The 18,993-nt window shown below is 37.7% G+C and overlaps 3 protein-coding genes across 3 annotated transcripts; 1 reads left to right on the forward strand and 2 right to left on the reverse strand.

Annotated features, from left to right (window-relative positions):
* Position 1: 1 nt before the first annotated feature.
* LOC113738176 (uncharacterized) lies at positions 2–8,562 on the reverse strand. The gene is made up of 8 exons (XM_027265400.2): positions 8,159–8,562; positions 5,892–6,137; positions 5,326–5,732; positions 4,270–4,455; positions 3,533–3,725; positions 2,582–2,658; positions 1,338–1,488; positions 2–646 (listed from the first exon to the last, which is right to left on the reverse strand). Exons 1-8 carry the CDS (start codon positions 8,423–8,425, stop codon positions 350–352), a joined length of 1,824 nt encoding a protein of 607 aa, XP_027121201.1. The 5' UTR covers positions 8,426–8,562; the 3' UTR covers positions 2–349.
* A 3,547-nt stretch (positions 8,563–12,109) lies between these two features.
* On the forward strand, positions 12,110–13,381 carry LOC113737894 (uncharacterized). The gene has a single exon (XM_027265035.1). It carries the CDS (start codon positions 12,110–12,112, stop codon positions 13,379–13,381), a length of 1,272 nt encoding a protein of 423 aa, XP_027120836.1.
* A 3,099-nt stretch (positions 13,382–16,480) lies between these two features.
* On the reverse strand, positions 16,481–18,667 carry LOC113738178 (BI1-like protein). Its single transcript, XM_027265401.2, has 4 exons — positions 18,302–18,667; positions 17,418–17,531; positions 17,132–17,289; positions 16,481–17,006 (listed from the first exon to the last, which is right to left on the reverse strand). The coding sequence occupies exons 1-4, from the start codon at positions 18,558–18,560 to the stop codon at positions 16,800–16,802; spliced, it is 738 nt and encodes a 245-aa protein (XP_027121202.2). The 5' UTR covers positions 18,561–18,667; the 3' UTR covers positions 16,481–16,799.
* Positions 18,668–18,993: the final 326 nt, after the last annotated feature.

Consider the following 18,993-nt stretch of genomic DNA (forward strand, 5'->3'; position numbering starts at 1 on the left):
ATACAACAACTAGATATAGTTCAATAAGAAGTAAAGCCTCAATCCGCTTAATGTATACAGCATTCCACAACAAAACAAACCTACAACTTATACATGCAGAATGTGCAAATCCTGACATAGGATTGGCACCTGCTCAGGCAAAGCAGAACTTATTACACAAAGTTTGTACAGTACAGAACATAACTTCAGCTGTGACTAAATTCTTCTGAGGTTGTTTTGCCTTTCTTCTCGGATCAGTTCATTTTCAAGATCTTTGTTGCAGCATGGCAAGCTCCAAGCTCGGTCAAGTTCAGTCTTTCACTCGGAGTGACATGCGCATTCCTCCATCTGGCATGCTGAAGAGAGGACACTAAAGGTCAACGCAAAGATACGAGATGGTAGACCCAGCCCTCCGTCTAGTCCTCTGGCTGACCTTCCACCTCTCAACCAGCACCTTTTTTATGTTTGCGCAGCTTGCAACTACAGTGGCGACTCCAACAGTTGTAATGCCAGGGCAATAAACCATATGGCATGTCTCCAACAAGGTGCACCTACTAACAAGGTAGCTGAGACCTACATCTGTTATTTGACGGCAATGTGATAGAACAATGTCCTTGAGCATGGGACAGCCTTCACTCATCTCAGCCATGGCCATATCCCCCAAATTCTGTCAGAATGGTAATTGAGCATCTATAGGAATATGAAATTCAACAAAGCCATTGACCTTAATTATGCAGTACATCTAGAGAGTGAGGCGGAGAGAAACGGGGAGGAGACTCGATTGTTTTAATTTAGGTGTGCTTGCAGCAATTTAAAAATGTTGAACATCCTGGAAGATGCACAGGAAATGGAGAAATGGGCAGACCAAATTGTCCAGGTTTGAAGTAAACAATAAAGCAAAATGATACTTTAAATTCACCCTATCTTTACCATCATTCATCTGCATACTCACTCCTCCATTTGTAGGAGATGGTAAATGTAGCAAACAATTTTTGGAATATCATCATGTTAAAAACAAAGATATAATGTCAAGAAGCCAGATGGAAAAGTAGCTAAGAGGAACCTAATGCATCTTTCAAAGTAATGAATAACAGTATAACACTCTTGAAAACATACTTGAGTAACCCATATTATTACATAGCAATTCAAACATAAGCTAAGGTCTAAGATCTATGTCAATCATCAGTCAGTCCAACAAAAATAGCCACTAATGTTAACACAACCAAATGGTCACATACCATGTGCATTGAAAATCTCGGGAAAACTTACCTTGAGGTCATCAGGACCAACAGGCATGGGAAAGGGGAGAAGAGAGGAGAGGTTGAGAAAGGAGGAGAAAACAAAGAAGAGGAGCATACCTGGAGGACGCTTACATCCAGGTAACTTAGCTCAGGACACCCTCTAGCAATGGCTATAATTCCAGCATCTCCAATGTGGTGGCAGCCGCTAACATTCAGGTAGCGTAAAGAGTGACAGTTACCAATTGCGACAAGTGCCTCATCTCCTATCCTGACAATCAAAGAGCATTTATTGTCAACATAAACTACCAAAAACAAACTCATAACCAAGGCGCAAGCCACTTGGGCATTTATAAAATGACTGCTTTATTAATATCTGGGAATATGGGGGGCAAAATGCAGACATAAAATACCAGAAAGAGAATCTTATTTAAATACTGAAAGGCATGGAATTTGACAGAAAACTTGTAAGAACTGCAAGTTACCCTAATAAGAGGCAACAATGTAATGTTACGCATTCTATGGATCAGTTGAAGATAAAGAGAGCATCCAGGACAAATGGTCATACACGTATCTTCTAAGATTTCATGTTTTCTGTGACCTAGTATAGGCATTCACTTTAGTGATTCATTCCAATTAACTAATGAGTCTTCAATTCCCTAGGATGAAAGGAGTTGCAACCAGATAAAGATAAAGAAACACTATATCAGAGAAAATTGTGGGCAATTTGAAATAAGAAGCAGTTGAGTGGGCAAAAAGATGCAACCAAAATAGTTCAATGTTCTTGCCCTATTTGGACCCAATAAACCCTGAATTGTTAATCAGAACCATGGCCAGTTCATTCACATCCTGAACACATACAACTCCTTGTGTCATCAATATCATTTTTTCCTTTTTTTATTTTTTTTTAACATTTTCCATTTATACAGCTAATAAAAATTCATTAGACAATTCACATGCAGGAAGCCGAATATTTTCTAACATTACCAAGTGCCCAGATCTTACACTAATTGCAAAAGAAATAAAACAAGACATATCCAAGCTTCATTGGATAAACCCAATAACATATTGGCACTATATATAGTGTTACCATTTTTTATCAGGAAAAAAATTCTGTTTTGGCTTATTTGTTGAGCGAGTTAGCATGTAGTAAAAAACCTTCTAGAAAAGGCTAGCTTAACGAGAAAGAAAGTTCAAAAGAATTGCATTAATTTGATCATCATTTTTGATATAGTTATAGGGTACAAACATGCAGAGAAGGTAGAGAAGATTTCAGTGACACATGTGAATGCTATTGAAAGAACTCACAGCAACTTAATGCAATGACTAGATCAGAGAGAGAGAGAGAGAGAGAGAGCTTTTACTTATCGCAGAATCGAAGACTCAAATCTGTAAGAAATTTACAGCTCTCCCCAACAGCTACTATTCCCTTACTGCCTACCTAGTCACCAAAACAATTACATTTAGTTTCTAGTACGTGATACAGGAGCAAATGTCAAATATCACGAACATCAATGGCAGCTAGAAGAAGAAATAAGTAAAAGCTACAACTCAGAACAATTCATGCCATCCAGAAGATGGTGTTTTGTCTTGTAGACAAGTCTAGAAGAAGTGTCAGAAAATACATAAGCATCTGCCACCATAAGGCATAGAAAGGTGGATAACAGAATTTTTTTGGGCTTAACAGCACTGTAAGGGTGACAATCCTTGATGGTCACAAACAATTGAAAATATAAAATATATGTTAGCAAAGAAATGAGTACACAACACAAGTATGGCAGCAGCACAAAGGAAAAAAGGATTTGTTAAAAGCTGACTGCAAAAATCAGCAGACCATTTATTCAAGGATAAACAAAATAGCAGAACATCATCTTAGCCATGCTACATGAATGGAAAATTAGTTAAGAACGTTCTCCATGTCTACTACAAGAAAATTAGATCTGTAATATTTAATCTTTCTAAAGCATGAAAAGGTTAGTCCACTTTCTAATATACTGGAGGAAAGGTAAGACAAAAACGGCATAGCTGTCCGTTCAATTGCAAACTGAAGTATAGCACCAAGTGCATGTAAGTTATTCTTAATAAAGAATGAGGAAGACAAAAACATGGCTCCTCAGTTTTGTTGGAACAAATTCGTAGGTAGAGCCAGACACAAAAAGCTTTTACTTGGACAAATACATGCTACCTGGATTTGTTACAGTGTATACTATGGGAAGCAATAGAGACTCGTATCATATAGCATTACCAAAAAAGAAAAAGAAAAGGATTCACAATACAAAAAGAGGTAGCCTGCAGAAACACAGAGAAAGCAATACCTCATAACACCGACGAATGTGAAGCTTTTTCAAATTCCTGCAGCCTTTTGCTATACTAATAATGGCATCATCACCAATACTTGAGCAGTCTACCAAGTGAAGAGCTTGCAAGAACTTGCAGCCTCTGCCTATTTCAGACAGTGCGAAATTACCTATCTTTTGACAGTACAACAAGGCCAACTCCGAAAGGCTCCTGCAGTAGCCAATGCACAATGGTGAATTAGTACTGTGACTGAAGCACAAGGAAAGCATGGTAGTATGTCTAAAATGGTAAGTGAACACTAAAAGTACAACGGTTTGAAACACTATTTATATTATTATCTTTCTTTATGGCAGGATAGACTACAAAAAAAGACTATGGATGTTTTCATTAGCTTTTCCAAGTTGACAGGAAGAAAAAAGATAAAACAAGACACAATTAATACTTCATTTTCTTTTCCTTTGTGGGCTGGAAGGACGTGGTGATTCTGGGAAGAAGCGAGGAGGAATCTTAACTCAACATGCTATTAATGATTTTAATTTCATGGGTAGCATAGAGCTTTCCCCACAAGTACCATCGAATAGGTAATAATGTCAGACATTAGTACCCGTGGAGATAGTAAGGTAAAAAAACTGCATTCTAAAGAATAACCAAACCAGTCAAACTAACCACCCAACAAGATAAAACGAAAACCTTCAGAGTAAAAATAAAACAGATGCAAACAAATAAAAAGAAATGAAGAGATAATCAAGCATACGCGCAAGATCTTCCAATCGACTCCAATCCAAAAGTTCCAATATTGTGGCAGCCATTGACCTCAAGATGTGTCAGCTCTGTACAACCGACGGCAACAGCTTCTAAACCCTTATCACTTAGGAAATAGCAATCACTCAAGGTAAGGTTCTTTAGTCTCTTGCACCCTTTTCCTATGGCACACAGACTCCTGAAACATGGAAAAAGTATAAGATGACAAAGAAATTATGACTGATTGCTTGTCTTGCTTGACCATATAACTCACAAAGAGACATTAGAATTTTTGAAAGAGCTAAAGTTCCCTTCATAGGTGAAAAATAAAATGTTTTACTTGTGAATTTGCAGCAAAAAGCCAGTTCTCTTTTACTAATACACACACACACCCCCCCCCCCACTTAAATCCTGGATTTTTAATAATTAAAAAAAAAAGGAACACGTAAAGCTGTTTCTGAACCAGCTGTTCACAAACAGCTTCAGGTGTTAAGCATCAATAGGCTAAACTAAATTTATTTGTCAAATTGAACAGCTTGAAATAGGACACTGAATAATTCTTATTGATTCTATGATCTAGTCTAGACAAACATAAGCTCAGCTTGGTTTAGGCTCACAAGAAACACCTGCATAAGACTTTACATGCTTGGACTAGAGATAGAGCTTGATTACTATTTTTCCTAAATCAGTGTTTTCTTTGAGGAAATTATAGACTTAAAGTCAGTATGCTGTTCCCATAATTCGTAGTATAATTAGCAAGATACGACTGATTACTACCACATAACAAGGTATACATTGCAGACTAGACCTCGAGCTTAGCTTATTGCTCACTACAAGGCTGAGGCAAATTTGAAGTTCAAACACGGAACTTCTTTCACAAGACCGTGCATGAACAGAAGCAGGCCAAACCATATTTGGAGTTTGGCTCCAATAAATCGAGTTGAACTTGATTACTGAAAGCTTGACTAGATCTCAAAAGATTTCTAGCCCGACCACTTTTATCGTTTCTATCAAAAAAAATATTGTCATGAGCAAAATATATAATTAACAAAAGATAAAAGAGACAGACTTGTCAGTGAATCTCTGAAAGCTGTATAATGCCAAGAACTCCAAGGTATTGCAAAAGATGCCCACAGCTTCGAGAGCCTCATCTGTTACATTAATGCATTGTAGCTTCAAAACTTTCAGAACCCGACATCCTTTGGCCACAGCAAGCACACCTTTGTTATGTATAAACTCTGAATCCAATGACAAGGTTTCAAGAGATTGGCAATAAGATCCAACAGCTTCCAATGAAACATCTGTTATTTTTGCACAAGCTGCAACACCAAGAGATTTCAATTTCCTTCGACAACCAAGGGCTAAGTTCACCAAACCAGTGTCAGTTAGACCTTCACAAAACCGCAAGTTCAAATCTTCAAGTTGCTTACACCACTCTCCAACGGCTGCTAGACCTTGATCTCCAACATAGCAACCCTTCAAGAAGAAAGCTTTCTTTAGGACTTCCAAGTCCATATAACATTATGTAGTTGTAATCTTACTTTAGACTGATCCACTAGCCATTAAATTAGCAAGAGGGGAAAAATATACCGAAAAAGGGAAACATAGCATAGAATTGAGAAAGCACATCTTTACCTGTAAATCCAAAGACTTCAATGCATTACACTTCTCTGCAATAGATCTCAACCCTAAACTTGTCACATTAGAGCACCATATCAAACTCAATTTTTCAAGTTTGCTAAAGCCATCTCCAACAACAGCTAGTCCAGCATCCGATAAATAGTAAGTTTCTGTTTCATAGTCTTCGGGGCCAGTTTTGCCAGCAGCAAATTGAAGTTTGAGAGGTGAAAGTGCAGAATGATCTGCACGTCGTCTTTTTCCCTAACAATGGACAGAAAAATTTATATTTAGAAGAAATAGCAATATGTGGCCACTGAAGCTCAGTATAAGTACTCCTGCAATGCAACATAAAAAATGCAAAAACTGGGCCAAAATAGGCTGAAGATGGTTGAGGCAACAGCCTCACATAAGCATCAGACCCAGCAACCAAACTAAACTACTGAAGACAGTTTTACCTACTGGAGCGTCAGAGGTGTAGATCAGCCTTAAGCATTAAACTTCTTATATAATTACCATCAGAATCCTAAAGACAGAGCGATAGATTTCAAAGTATTAAGTATCACTAAATAACAAAAAATATGTCTATGTTTTTTCCCCACTAGGAACTATGATACTGTGGGGAAGGGAAAGGAAAAAAAGAGAGAGACAGAGAAAGCTAGAGAGAGGGGGAAGGGGGGAGGAAAGAAAATCTGCAATTTAAGACAATCAAAGGATAAGAAAAAAAAGGCAGGCAATATTCTTGCAGGCGATAAGCGACAGGAACATCACAATACGTTGACGCAAGTGGGGGAGCCATCTGTTGTGATATGCACTTCTTTCAACATTGGAATATTAAAGTTCTATGTCCATTATCAAGAAGCAAAATTATTCATCAGATGTAATATTTAACTCCAGGAGGAAACTGCTAAAAACTACCCAACTTCCTAAACATTTTTACAAACTAAAAAAATTCAGAACTTTCAATAACAAACTTCTGATTTTGCCAATACTATTGCAGAAGCATGAAAAATTCTATTCTGATCTAACTTGAGAACGTTCACAGGGTAAATTTCCTTGAATACCATATGACTCAAGAAATCAGTTATATAAAAATGGCAAGACCCAGAAGCTGCCGAAAAAGGAATGCATTGAACTCCAAAATCCATGGATAACTCTTAAATGGAGAAAGAAGTGATTATTAATTCCTTAAGTCACTTTTAATAAACAGAACACTAGGCCAATATGAGTCTCCTTTTTAGACAGAAATCAACATGCTAAGGTTTGTCCCCTACCAAACACTGTGCAGTGGAGACGTGGGCTAAAGTACAAAACTCTGAGATGGGCCCTGTTAGGGTCCTCAGTTTGGATATCTTGTAGGAGCAGGCTCCTTACATCCAAAAGCCAATGATATGCCTCAAGTTAAAACCGAAGACAACAATAACTCGATATTATAAGTACAACTTCTGCAATCTTTATTAGGTTAGGTAGCCCTAATTCAGACAAATAACCCTTTCTGCTATAAAGTCAAGATCTAATAAGCTTTTCCATCCCTTCTTCTTGGGGTGTGTGTGTATATATATATATATCTCTTTACACTCTATCTTCTTATTGTTTCCTCTAATTTCACCAATTCCAATTTCACATTTCAGAACCTAGTCTTGTCAAACCTAGAAATAAGAACTTCAAATACTGATTAAATATTTTACCTAAATTACATGAGATCTTGCCTATGACGGCTGCTGCATGAAAGATCGCATTTTGCTCTATAATGAAGCTCAGCTAAATGCATCTCTAAAATCGACAAAAATGTCATAGGAAATACTCCAAACATTGATAGTTTATATGCTTGAATATTTCCCAATATTTTAAATTCTTCCATGCACGACCAATTTCGACCAAAGACCCACAAAACGGTCAATTAATCATTCGTAAGATCAAGCCAAATATACCAAAAAGACTTAAATTTGCCCATCCGAAACAACTTAACTGCATTTTAAATTTCACAACGATCTTTGGCATCCCAACGGCTAATAAATTAATTCACAAATATATCTTCCACGTATAACCAATTTCCCGCAAAAAGATCCCGTTTTGCTGCAAAATGCAGCTCAATCCAGCAGACTTACTTCAACTCAAATGATAAAACTATCCTATTCAAAATCACTCATTCACATTCAAATTTTCTCAACAAATTTCCACAACTCAATTGACTAACAATCAATCCCCATGCAACATTTCCCAAATGTAGCATACAAAATCCGAAACTTTAAACTCAGAATTTGATCAGAAAAAAGTAAACTTACAAATTGAAAAGGTAGAGTAATGGAGCGGCGTTCATCAATAAACACGTTTCGAACATGGGGAAACCGGCTGGATAGCATCTTGACGAGACCGTCGGGGCTTCCGGACGCGCCGATGCGAATTGTATCGCGGCTGAGCCGCTCGAGGCCAAGCCATCTCTTGCAGACGAGAGAGGCTGCGTCGCGGCTGGGCTTCGTATCTAAGTAACGGAAGATCTCGAGGATTAGCTCATCTGGTAGACTGGAATTTATCCGATCATGGCCCTTCATTTATTAAATTATTACTACTTAAATTATTGTTAATTGGATTTTATTCGACAGTTTTCTGATAGGAAATTTGAATTTATTTACGGAAACAGGAGAAAGAGTGAGAAAAAAGAGAGTCTCTGTCTGTTAAGGAGTAATCAGCTTTGGGCGCCCGCGGTGGAGAGGGCGGTCAAGTAGGAGGCAGTCGGCCGATAGCTGTGATTTGTCCTTTTCACCCCCTTTCTGCGTGTAATACTTCTTGTAATTTTTTATTTTTCTAATGAAAACATTCCGCAAGCGATATTTTCCAAGGGTCCATTATATATGAATTACTCCTCTTTTCTCTCTCCTTAATTAAATATTTGTTGCTAGGATTTCTCACCCTTCTTTCTATTGTTCGCATTGCTCTCTTTTCACTCACACATTAACATGAGAGTTTTTCTAACATGCAACATGCTTTTTTCCTTTGAATTCTACTTGTTTATCATGCCTTTAAGCAACCAATACCAATGAAACTTTACCATCGTTTTCTCTATGGTACTTGTCATATAAATCTTCACTTTTATATTTTATCAAGTATTCATAATGATCATGTAAAACTTGATTTCTATCAAGTATTCATATTCTCTAATAATTAGATAAAAAATAAGTTTAAATTACATTACGTTATATTTCCCATGAATATTGAAGGGAAGTATGGCTATTTTTTGGTATTATTTTTATTTTAAAATATTATTTATTTTGACTTACATTACATTGTGTTTGAAAAAAGAACCTTTTTTGAGTAAATTTTCAAAAATAAAAAATATAAGAGCATATAGAATTAATAAAAAAATAATCGATGAATTAATGTGTGTGTGAGAGAGAGAGAGAGAGAGATAGAGAAATACGTGAGTAAGTGAAGAGGAACAAATTTTAATTGTGGAGAGAAGAAGAGGAGTAATTAGTGTTTCATGGATCTAAAAAAAATAAAGAAGAATATATAGAGTTGATTGATTGAGGGTAATTTTAGTACTATTTAAGAAAAATTTGCTCAGTGAGAAACATTATTGCTTTGGAAATATCGCCAACCAAAACATTCTAAGTAAATTATTTTTGGTTTTTTTCATTGTCCATGGAAAGTCGTGTTACTCAATTAATGTGTCATGAACTACGTCTTCTATAAGTTATCCTCACACCTATCAAGTAAGGAGAAGATATTGACCGAGTACTTAATCACACCCTAATTTAATGTATACATTTGCATTTATTGCACTCATTCATTTAGACACAATCTAGAATTAACTTTATTATTACAAAAAAGATATCCATTAACCAATCCCATTTATTAAGTTAGATTTCTCCAATGATGTTTACTAGACATTCATTAATACATCTAATTTATTATCAAATTTACTTACCATATAAATATTATCCAAAAATATATATTTACTATATATATGTACATACTCGTATTTGTTGCACCTCTTACATTTAGATATTTTTCCAAATTAATCACACTTTTATCAAAAAAAAATTAACACCTAATGCCCATAGAATGCCCAATGGCACTTCTTAGCCAAATGCTATTAAATTTGAGTCCAGTTATGCAGTAACCTCGGTCATTTTTTTAAATATAATATTGCTTATTATTCTTCCATCATAATTTAATAAGGTCATTTTTTCTTTTCATCCATCTCAAATTATAGTCGACATTTCAATTAAAGAATATTTTTAATTTTTCTAAAATACCCTGATTTAATGTACTTTGTTATGAGTGAGTATAATCTACCTTATTCAATAATTGCTTTGATTCATAAATTGAGTGGTGCAACTCTTGATCGGTATTGTTGTTGTAATTGATATAAATGTATAATAATTCGTCATACTTCTAATATTAACATAAGGATATTTTAGAAAAATAGTATGTTAGATTTACACTTTCAATAAAATTAACTAATTTTTCCCAAAATATGTGAAAAAAAATCGAGATTAACAAAGCGGGACAAAGGAATACTTAGTTTATCCTTATAGAATGATAAAATGGTCCAACTCACCATTTAGAGCTATCAATAAATGAATCATACCAATGCCAAAGGTCTAGCCTAGGTGGGTCTCTTTCTGCTGACCTCTTGGATAACCTTAATTAGAGTAGGATAGAATTGGTCACATATGTTGGCTGTTAGGGAAAAAGTATAAAAATCCCTTTGTATTTCTCTGATTCTTCATAGAAAATTAAGGTCTATTTAGAAGATGCATTTTTTGGGTGTTCATATAAAACTTTACTATATTTTATTGTAGAAATTGTGGAAAGTTTTTTTTTAATGTATTTAGGGTTTGAAAAAATTGAAAAACTTTCTTTTTTCCCCTCCTATTTGCCTTTTTCTTTTCTTTCTTTCTTCCATTTCTTTCATCTTTCTTCTTCTTCCCAACATCTACTCCTTTTCCTCCCCCACAATCGCCATGCCTGCCGGTGGCCACCACCTCTGTCGCTGTCCTCTCTTTATCTCTCCCTTCCTCTTCTCTTCCCTCTTTCCCCTTATTCTCCTCTTTTCCTTATTTTCCTTCCCCGCTTCCCCTGGTACTCTTTCCCCATTTATCTCTTCTCTCCACCTGTCCTTCCCTCCCCTACCCTCGAACAATCTTTGCAAGGGTCAAAGTGGAACAAGGGATAGGGAAAAGAGAGGAAGTAGGGTAAAAGGAAAGAAGGGGTTGGCAGAGGAATGAGGAGGAGGGAGAGAAAAAGGAGGAAGGGAAAGAGGGAGGAGGAAAGGGAGGGAGAAGAAAAGGGGGAAGAAAGGAGAACAAGTGATACCAGCACTGGCGGGGGAAGAGATGTCGTTGGAGGTATCGACAGGCTGAGGTTGGGAAGGAGGATGAAGAAGAAAGGCAAAAAAGAGAAGGAAAAACTTTGTTGCATTTTGGGATATGTTGAAGTGTTTATTAAAATTTAGGGTATTTTTAGAGGGTTTTCTGTAGACGAAATTGTAAAAAACCAGCCTATTAAAATCCTCCTAAAAAATACCCCTCCCAAGCAAAATCGTAGTTCTTTGCAACAATTTGAATCCGTTAGAATTGTTATTTTTTGAAATTTTGTAGAAAAACGATTTGATGTATGTAAGGTAGAAGGATGATTGAAAAAAGCAAATCTGTAATTCTATCTGGCAAAAGTTTTCGTTTGAATTGCTATTTTTTGAAATTTTTATAAAAAAAATATAACTATTTAATATATGTGAAGTAAAAGAATAATTGAAAAATGTGTTCACCAAAAATATAAAATTTTTTGATAGAAAATAGCATCTTGCCTTTCATTTTCCTTCTTGACTTTTACGTTATGTGATTGAAAAAAAAAAAAAAAGACTTTTACTTTATGAAACTTTATGCATCACTAAGAATTAATGAAAATTCCTTTTTTTTTAAGGAAAATTCTTTTTTTTTTAAATTCTTTTTTACGTTATGAAAATTCCATTGCTTCAAGTGACATCTCCCTAACCCCAAACGTGAAAGAATTACTATTCAAAAAAATAAAATAAAAAAAATCTTCTTCCAAACAGGGGACACACGCCGCCTCTGGCCTCTCCTTCCCCAAGCAAACAAATCTTCCCTAAATTCTGTTCTTCCATTCTATAAATACCCACACCTACTGCACGGTATTTAGATTACGACTATTTTGATTTCCACAAAAATTCTTTTCATCTCCACATAAATAATTTAATTTCCTATTCGTTCATGGATATCTTCAGATCAGTATTTGCTGAGGACCCATCTCCGCCTTCATCTCCCAAGACCTCCTCCGATCCGAGCTATAATTCCGAAACTACCCCTTCCTCACCGTCAAATTCCCAATCCCAAAACCCTAACCCTAACCCCCAAATTTCATCCGTCACAACAACGAGCTCCTGGGCAACCTTCGGCTCCTCCTTTTTCAAATCCGTTGCCTCCAAATCTGAATCCGTAATCAGAAATTACCGCAACGATCTCGAGGAATTCAGCTCCGGCTTGAGAAAAGAAACCACCGTCATCCGTGAAGCCGCCAGACGCGCTGTTGAGAACCTTCCCGGTCGGCTCGAATCTGGGGCCGCAGTCGCTCAAACTTCCCTTGAATCTGTCGGCCAAGTGATTGATGACCTCGGTGGAGCTGTTTCCGGGATTATTATTCATGGCAAAGACTCCATTTTTCACCCTAATGATGGTGATTTTGATGCTTCTGATGTTGAATTAGTTGAAAGTGGTGATGGGAATGGTGTAAATAAACAAAATTTGAAACCTTATAGTAGAATTGATGCATTGATTAGAGCCATGCAATGTGATATAAAGACGTATTGCGATGAGCCTGAGGAGGTAGGGGAGTATGAGGAGTGGAAAAAGGGCTTTTTGATTGATGAAAAGATTGGTGAGATTGAGGATTTGGTTAACGAAAATGGTGTTATTGGGGAGATTTATGATGAGGTCGTTCCGGGGAAGGTCGATCGCGAGACCTTTTGGAGTAGGTATTTTTATCGAGTTTACAGGGTTAAGAAAGCAGAGGAGGCAAGGGTGAAGCTCGTGAGGAGAGCGATTGAGGGAGAGGATGAGGAGGATTTGAGTTGGGATGTTGATGATGATGAGGAGGATGGGGACAGTGGGTTTAAGTCGAGAGAGGAGTTGAAGAAAGAAATTGAAGAGACCGAGAAGGAATTGGCTAATGGAGATAAGAAGAGATCAAGTGTGTCTGAAGACAGTGTTGAAGGAAGATTGGAGGATGGGAAGTCAGACAGGGGGAGTTCAACAGGGAAGAACGATATTAGTGATTTCTCTTTAGTTTCAAGCCAAAGATCCTCACATGAGGAAGAAGAGATTGGGTGGGATGAGATTGAAGATATTGGAAGTGATGATGATACCAAGGTCGCCGCAAGAGGCGGTTCAAATAATGCTGATCTGCAGAAGCTATCGACTGCCGCTGAGAAAGAGGAACAGTTGCCTTGGGATACTGAGGATGATGACGAACCTGCTAGGTCATGATTCATTGATTTTCTGCGCACATACTGAAGGGGCATAATTCTTTTCATTTGCCTCTCTCTCATTCTCCGTACAAATGCAATTGAGTGTCCAGTTTATGATTTATGGTGATGATTTGGTGTTGTACTGCGTCCACATCAAAATGTATATATTATTGTTCTCCTGTTAAACGAAGTTCAAGTATTTTTATACTTTCATTTAGCAGAAATTCTATCTCTGTTTATTTTTCTGAACCTGTGTTTTTGCACAATTGGCGCTTGTTAACCACTTCGCATTTGTTGCTACAAACAAGTTTGTTGTGTCAGTAAATTGCTAGTTATTCCATTGCGATTGCTGCACCTTTTACTGGATAGGAGAAATGGATTACGGAGGATGGTAAACATTGAATTGTTGTAGTTTTAGTTTTAGTCTTCAGCAAACACTTGACAGCACATCCAAGATACTAGGCAGATCCCTCAATAGTCACAGCTACTGTTCCAAGATAAAATTCTGTGCCTTTCATTTGACGGCATCATCCCCCTTGTATTGCTTGGCTAATTTTTGAAAGCAACTTTGTTGTTTAACAGCAGGACTTCCAATAACAAATGTTATTTGTCAATGTTTCTCCAACTTCCATGCTTCTTGCTGCTATTCTCAAAGATTATTGAACCATGTCAATCATGTGCCTGTCATGTACAAAAAGGCTGTTTGGACATAAGCAAGTTCTTGAAATATCCTCAGAGTTAGTTTACTGTAGTAACTATTGAAGAAAGCCCAGAAGGCTGCTAAGTTAGGCTGATACCATTTTTTGAGCGAATTCATGAACACAAGAAGGGAGCCGATGGTGAAAGTGAGCATGTAGGACAAAGCGAATATTGAAGTTTGGGTCTGTTCTGCTTTGTGTGCGGCGAAGCGTTTGGTGTCTTGTCAGTAACAAATGTATGTGGCGAAGCGTTTGCTTCAGTGTACTGCAACTGATGTAGGGGGCTCAATCTCTGAATGCAGATTGAGAGGCTGCATTAATTTGGAATTCTGGAGAAACTTACAGGAGCTAATGGCTCAAAATTGACCATTGCAGGGTGCCAAGTAATGGTATCATGCCACCTTTTTTAAACAGGGAATCTTCCACAAATGTGCCAGTTTCGATAGGCCAAATAACTCTCTAATTGATTCCTATTTGGTCAAACATCGGGCCTGTTTGGACCCCAAGCTTTTTACAAGTTTATATGCTATTAATTTTTTAACAATTTTTACTACAAAAACCCCAAAAAATTTATCAAAGTTTTTAACCTACACACTTAAAAAAAATTTCCCTTCAACTTTTCTAATACACAAAAAATTTCCCTTCAACTTTTTTTCTTTCTCCTCCCTCACCCAACCCACCAGATCCTCCGTAGCCAACCACCACATCCACCGGGAGTCTTGGCAGAAACGCAAAACTTGTCCCCAATTTCCATTTCACCGCGCTCACGAGTCCTAAAGGTGCTGACTTTACCGCGTTCGCCGCTGTGCACCCAAACGGGATTCTTTCCGATAACTTGGAAACGAACCCAGTTGGGTTCATTGGAAGGAGCAAGTTCAAATGCCACGTGACGCGGGGAAACGGTTCTGTCGTTGGATTTGAGACCCAAACCCCTTCCCCATTCTACCGTCGAACCCGGTTCCAGCAAGATTTGAGACCCAAACCCCTTCCCCATTCTTTCCGGTCTTCTTTTGCAGAGGCGGGTGAGGGAAGAGGGATGGGGAGAGGGGAGGATAGGGGTGGTGAGGAAGGGAGAATAGGGGTGGCGGGGGAGGGAGAGGGAGAAGAGGATAGGGGGGGGAGGCAGAGGGGTGGCGGGGGAGATGGTAGGATAGGGGTGGCGAGGAAAAGGAAGGGGAAGGGGAAGGGGAAGGGGAGAGGGAGAAGAGGGGTGGCAGGGGAGGGAGAGGGAACAACCGAACAGAAGAGGGGGAAGGGTAGGGATGGCAACGGGGCGGGGTTGGGGCGGGGGACCCCTCCCCCATCCCCCGCCCCGTTGCCTATTAGTTCCCCCCGTCCCCCGCCCCGGCCCCGGCCCCCGCCTCCTGCTCCCCCGCCCCGCCCCGCCCCGCCCCCGCTCCGCTTCCCCCGCGGGTGCTCCCGCGGGGTTAATAAAATTTTATTATAATTAAATTTTAATAAATAATCAAGTACTAAAATATCCACACATCACCAAATTATTATTCATTGTAATTTTACAATTGAAACTCATAAAAACAATCAAACAGAAGTTATTTGAATACAATCCAATATGATGAAATAAATATAACTAAAATAGTCAAGTTTTCACTTTTAGTACAAATGCAATCACTAATTCATTATTGTGTTTGTGATTTTTTTTTGAGAAAAAGTGTTATTCTATTAAGTGTAATTAGAAATTTAGTATAAATATATTAGTAAATTTAGTATAACTAATTAATAAATTCTATTAGTAAACATGTAGAATTATTCATATAATTGATAATATCAATTATATTACATAAACTAATATACATTATATAATACATCTAACTAATAATATCATTATCATAAGTTTATAACTAATTAACTTACATGTTATATATAATTATATATATACTTTTTTTTGTTTTGCGGGGGGCGGGGCGGGGGTATACTCCCCCGCCCCCCGCCCCGTTTCTAAGCGGGGGGAAAAAATTCCCCCCCGCCCCGAGAGCCCCCCGCGGGGCGGTTGCCCGAAGGAAAAGAAAAAAGAAAGAAAGAAAAAAAAGAAAAAGAAAAAAAAAGAAAGAAAAGGAAAAAGAAAAAAAGTTTTTTCATTTCGCAAAAATTTTTTTACAATTTCTACATTGATCTACAGTAAAATTTTTCTACAAATTTCACTCGTACCTTACAGCATGAAAACATGTAGCGCCTTTCTCAAGTGCAGCTCATTTTCTGATAATTTGACGAGTTCTTTACACTCGGGAAGAAAAGATTGAAAAGAGAACATTTTGATACGACGGTCATTTATTGAGCTTGCACAACACCGCAATCGAATTTGTTTAGACATTTGGATCCAGAAAATGGAGCTTCGAGGGAGATGGTCGTTTAAGTTCAATGTGCAATTAGTGAAAATTATCCCTAGAAAATACAATGCCATCTCCGTGGAACCTTAGAAAATAAGGCAGCGGCTGATATAATATTATCCTTATACATAAAACTTTGCACAAGGGAGTTTCAGAGTTCCCCTGCTGTTAAGTTCAAGTATCGAATCCTGAGCCTGACAGTTGCAAATGCGAGGATTCAAGGAAAAAAAAAGAAGATGTCTTACTCTTTTAGAAGGGCATTGAGTATTTAGCAAAAATTACGAACTGCTTAAAACTTTTAGGTCAGAACCACGAGGACAAACAGGAAATAAAATGGTACTATAGCTTGATCCCCAAGCAAACTTATATGATCAAGGTCATAACACCTGTACACCTAGTTGTCACCCTGTCTGAGCATTTGCAGGATGGTAAGGAACAGGTTGAGGATGTCCAGGTAAAGGTTGACCGATGCCCAGATATACTCATCATATGTGAAACGCTTGATTAGGTTCTCCGTGTCATAAACTACGTATCCAGAGAAAACTATAGCACCAAATGCACTGAAAACAGCAGTAGAAGTTGATCCCAGTGGGAAGAACATCTGCAAAGTGAAGATAACAGGTATGGTGGGTCAATATGAGATAATAAAATATACACAACATTCACAAGGTGAAGAGTGTGTGTGCACATGCGCGTGCGTGAGAGAGAAGGGGACAGAGATAGAACCTGGAGAAAGCTAGTCAGTAGGAGTACTACAAGGCTGGTGAACAAGATTGGTCCAAGGAAACTAAAATCTTTGCCCTTCTTGGCAGCCCAGAAAGTGTATCCAGTCAAGCCTACAACTACGGCTGATGTCAAGATCAGAGCTTCAAGCACAATTCTCCCTGTAAACTCCGCACAAAATGCAATCAGAAACAATTCTCAACAAGTGTCCATAAAAAGGGGGAATGCCATACAGCCAAGAGTTCATGAGCATCCCAAGACAAAGAAACCAGGGTACAGAAGCACATACCATCAGTATTAGCACAGCTTACTCCAACTGTCAGACTTAGAGAAGCAGTAAAAAGCCCAAGGAAAACAAAATTCAGTGGATGCTTTTGCTGATACACGTGCAACGGCCACAAAACTGTGAAGGATTTCCACAACGCATTATTAAGAATATTGAAACAAATCAAAAGAATCCAGAGAAGCACTCCTCCTAGATTCCTGCTACATATTGAAGACAAGTAGTAGTGCTAAGGGTTCCATAAAACACAAGCTGAAATTCCAAACAAACTAAACCGAAAACATGAAGTGTGTTTTCTTAAATTTATCACTAAAGTTCTTAAGTAGATATTCTTACTGCTAAGCTTTCCGGTTTATAGACATAGAAAAACAAGCTCTAGGCCAAACTTCAACTACTGTTTCTTAATTCTAAATCACAAGAAAATTGTGAAAGCTCAGCATCAGCAGAAAGATTCATCTGAATAAATACTTATCATAATCATATAAACCAAACAGGAAAAAAAAAGAAAAGAAAAAAGAAAACTTGATCATAAAACACAGATATTTTGCTTCTATCCAACAGCAACAACTCAAAATCCTAATTTAAATTTCATTCCAATGATGATTTTGTCACTCAACTAGCCAACGACGACATCTGTTCTATATGCGATACTATCATATATATATATATATGCATTCCCAGTGGAATTTAAACCCTACGGCTTACAAAAGTTCAATTTCACTGACAATCAATGCACATGCATTTTCCCTGCAACAATAATATCATATAAATGCACTATACTATCAGAGCATCACCAAAAGAATAATCAACAACTCGAATTCACTAGATCAAACCCTAATGTTTTCCCATAATTGACAAAAAAAAAAGGGAAAATGAATAGATAAACTTACGGACGAAGGGGAGAAAGCAGAGGAACAGCAAAAGGATGGAATTGCCGCGGAGAAGTTGGTTGATGGGATCATAAAGCACAATTAAGGCAGAGACGAGGGTGGTGAGGACGATCTGAGCGGCAAGGATGCCGTAGACTTTGCGAATGAATCCCCATCGGAGCTGATTCTCGCCGTAGCCGATCCCAGGGTACAGCAAATCTCCGGCCTCTAGGTCAACCGCATAATCGTCCTTCGTGCTCTTCGCTCCGTACAAGTCCATCTCTCGATTTCTCTCTCTTACTTTCTTTCTCTCTAGAACGGTGACAGCTTATCTGTGTCTGTGTCGTTTGCGTGTCAGCCTGTTTTCTTTATGGGTGTCGGTTCTGTGAGGAGGAGGTTGAAGAGGGGAAATTGAGGAGAGTCTTGACTTCCTGGAGGGCATTTTGGTCAATGTAAATATAGATCTTTTTTTTTTTTTTTTTCGAAATTTGCTTAATCCACCAAGACGCATAAATGAAGTCATAAACCAAATTCACAATTTTGATTGCAAAAATAATTATTTTGGCAGACTTTTTATTTTTCTTTTTTTTTTTGGGATATAATAATTATGTTAACCTTCTTATTTTGTGACAAAAAGAGATTCTTCCCATACCGCTCTTCGTGATATTTTAGGCACTATATTTGATTTTTTTTTATACTGGGGAAATTATTAT

The sequence above is a fragment of the Coffea arabica genome, chromosome 3e (assembly GCF_036785885.1).
Source record: "Coffea arabica cultivar ET-39 chromosome 3e, Coffea Arabica ET-39 HiFi, whole genome shotgun sequence".
Lineage (NCBI taxonomy): Eukaryota > Viridiplantae > Streptophyta > Magnoliopsida > Gentianales > Rubiaceae > Coffea > Coffea arabica.

What these genes read in the sequence shown, in the direction of transcription:
- LOC113738178 (XM_027265401.2), bottom strand. Translation starts at nt 18,560, where the DNA reads ATGGACTTGTACGGAGCGAAGAGCACGAAGGACGATTATGCGGTTGAC. An exon ending in CTGCTTTCTCCCCTTCGTCC is followed by an intron (nt 17,532 to 18,301) that starts GTAAGTTTATCT and finishes AATCCTTCACAG; the next exon opens with TTTTGTGGCCGTTGCACGTG. An exon ending in TACTGACTAGCTTTCTCCAG is followed by an intron (nt 17,007 to 17,131) that starts GTTCTATCTCTG and finishes TTCACTTTGCAG; the next exon opens with ATGTTCTTCCCACTGGGATC.
- LOC113738176 (XM_027265400.2), bottom strand. Translation starts at nt 8,425, where the DNA reads ATGAAGGGCCATGATCGGATAAATTCCAGTCTACCAGATGAGCTAATC. An exon ending in TTTCAGAGATTCACTGACAA is followed by an intron (nt 4,456 to 5,325) that starts GTCTGTCTCTTT and finishes TCCATGTTTCAG; the next exon opens with GAGTCTGTGTGCCATAGGAA. An exon ending in TCGATTGGAAGATCTTGCGC is followed by an intron (nt 3,726 to 4,269) that starts GTATGCTTGATT and finishes TGGCTACTGCAG; the next exon opens with GAGCCTTTCGGAGTTGGCCT.
- LOC113737894 (XM_027265035.1), top strand. Translation starts at nt 12,110, where the DNA reads ATGGATATCTTCAGATCAGTATTTGCTGAGGACCCATCTCCGCCTTCA.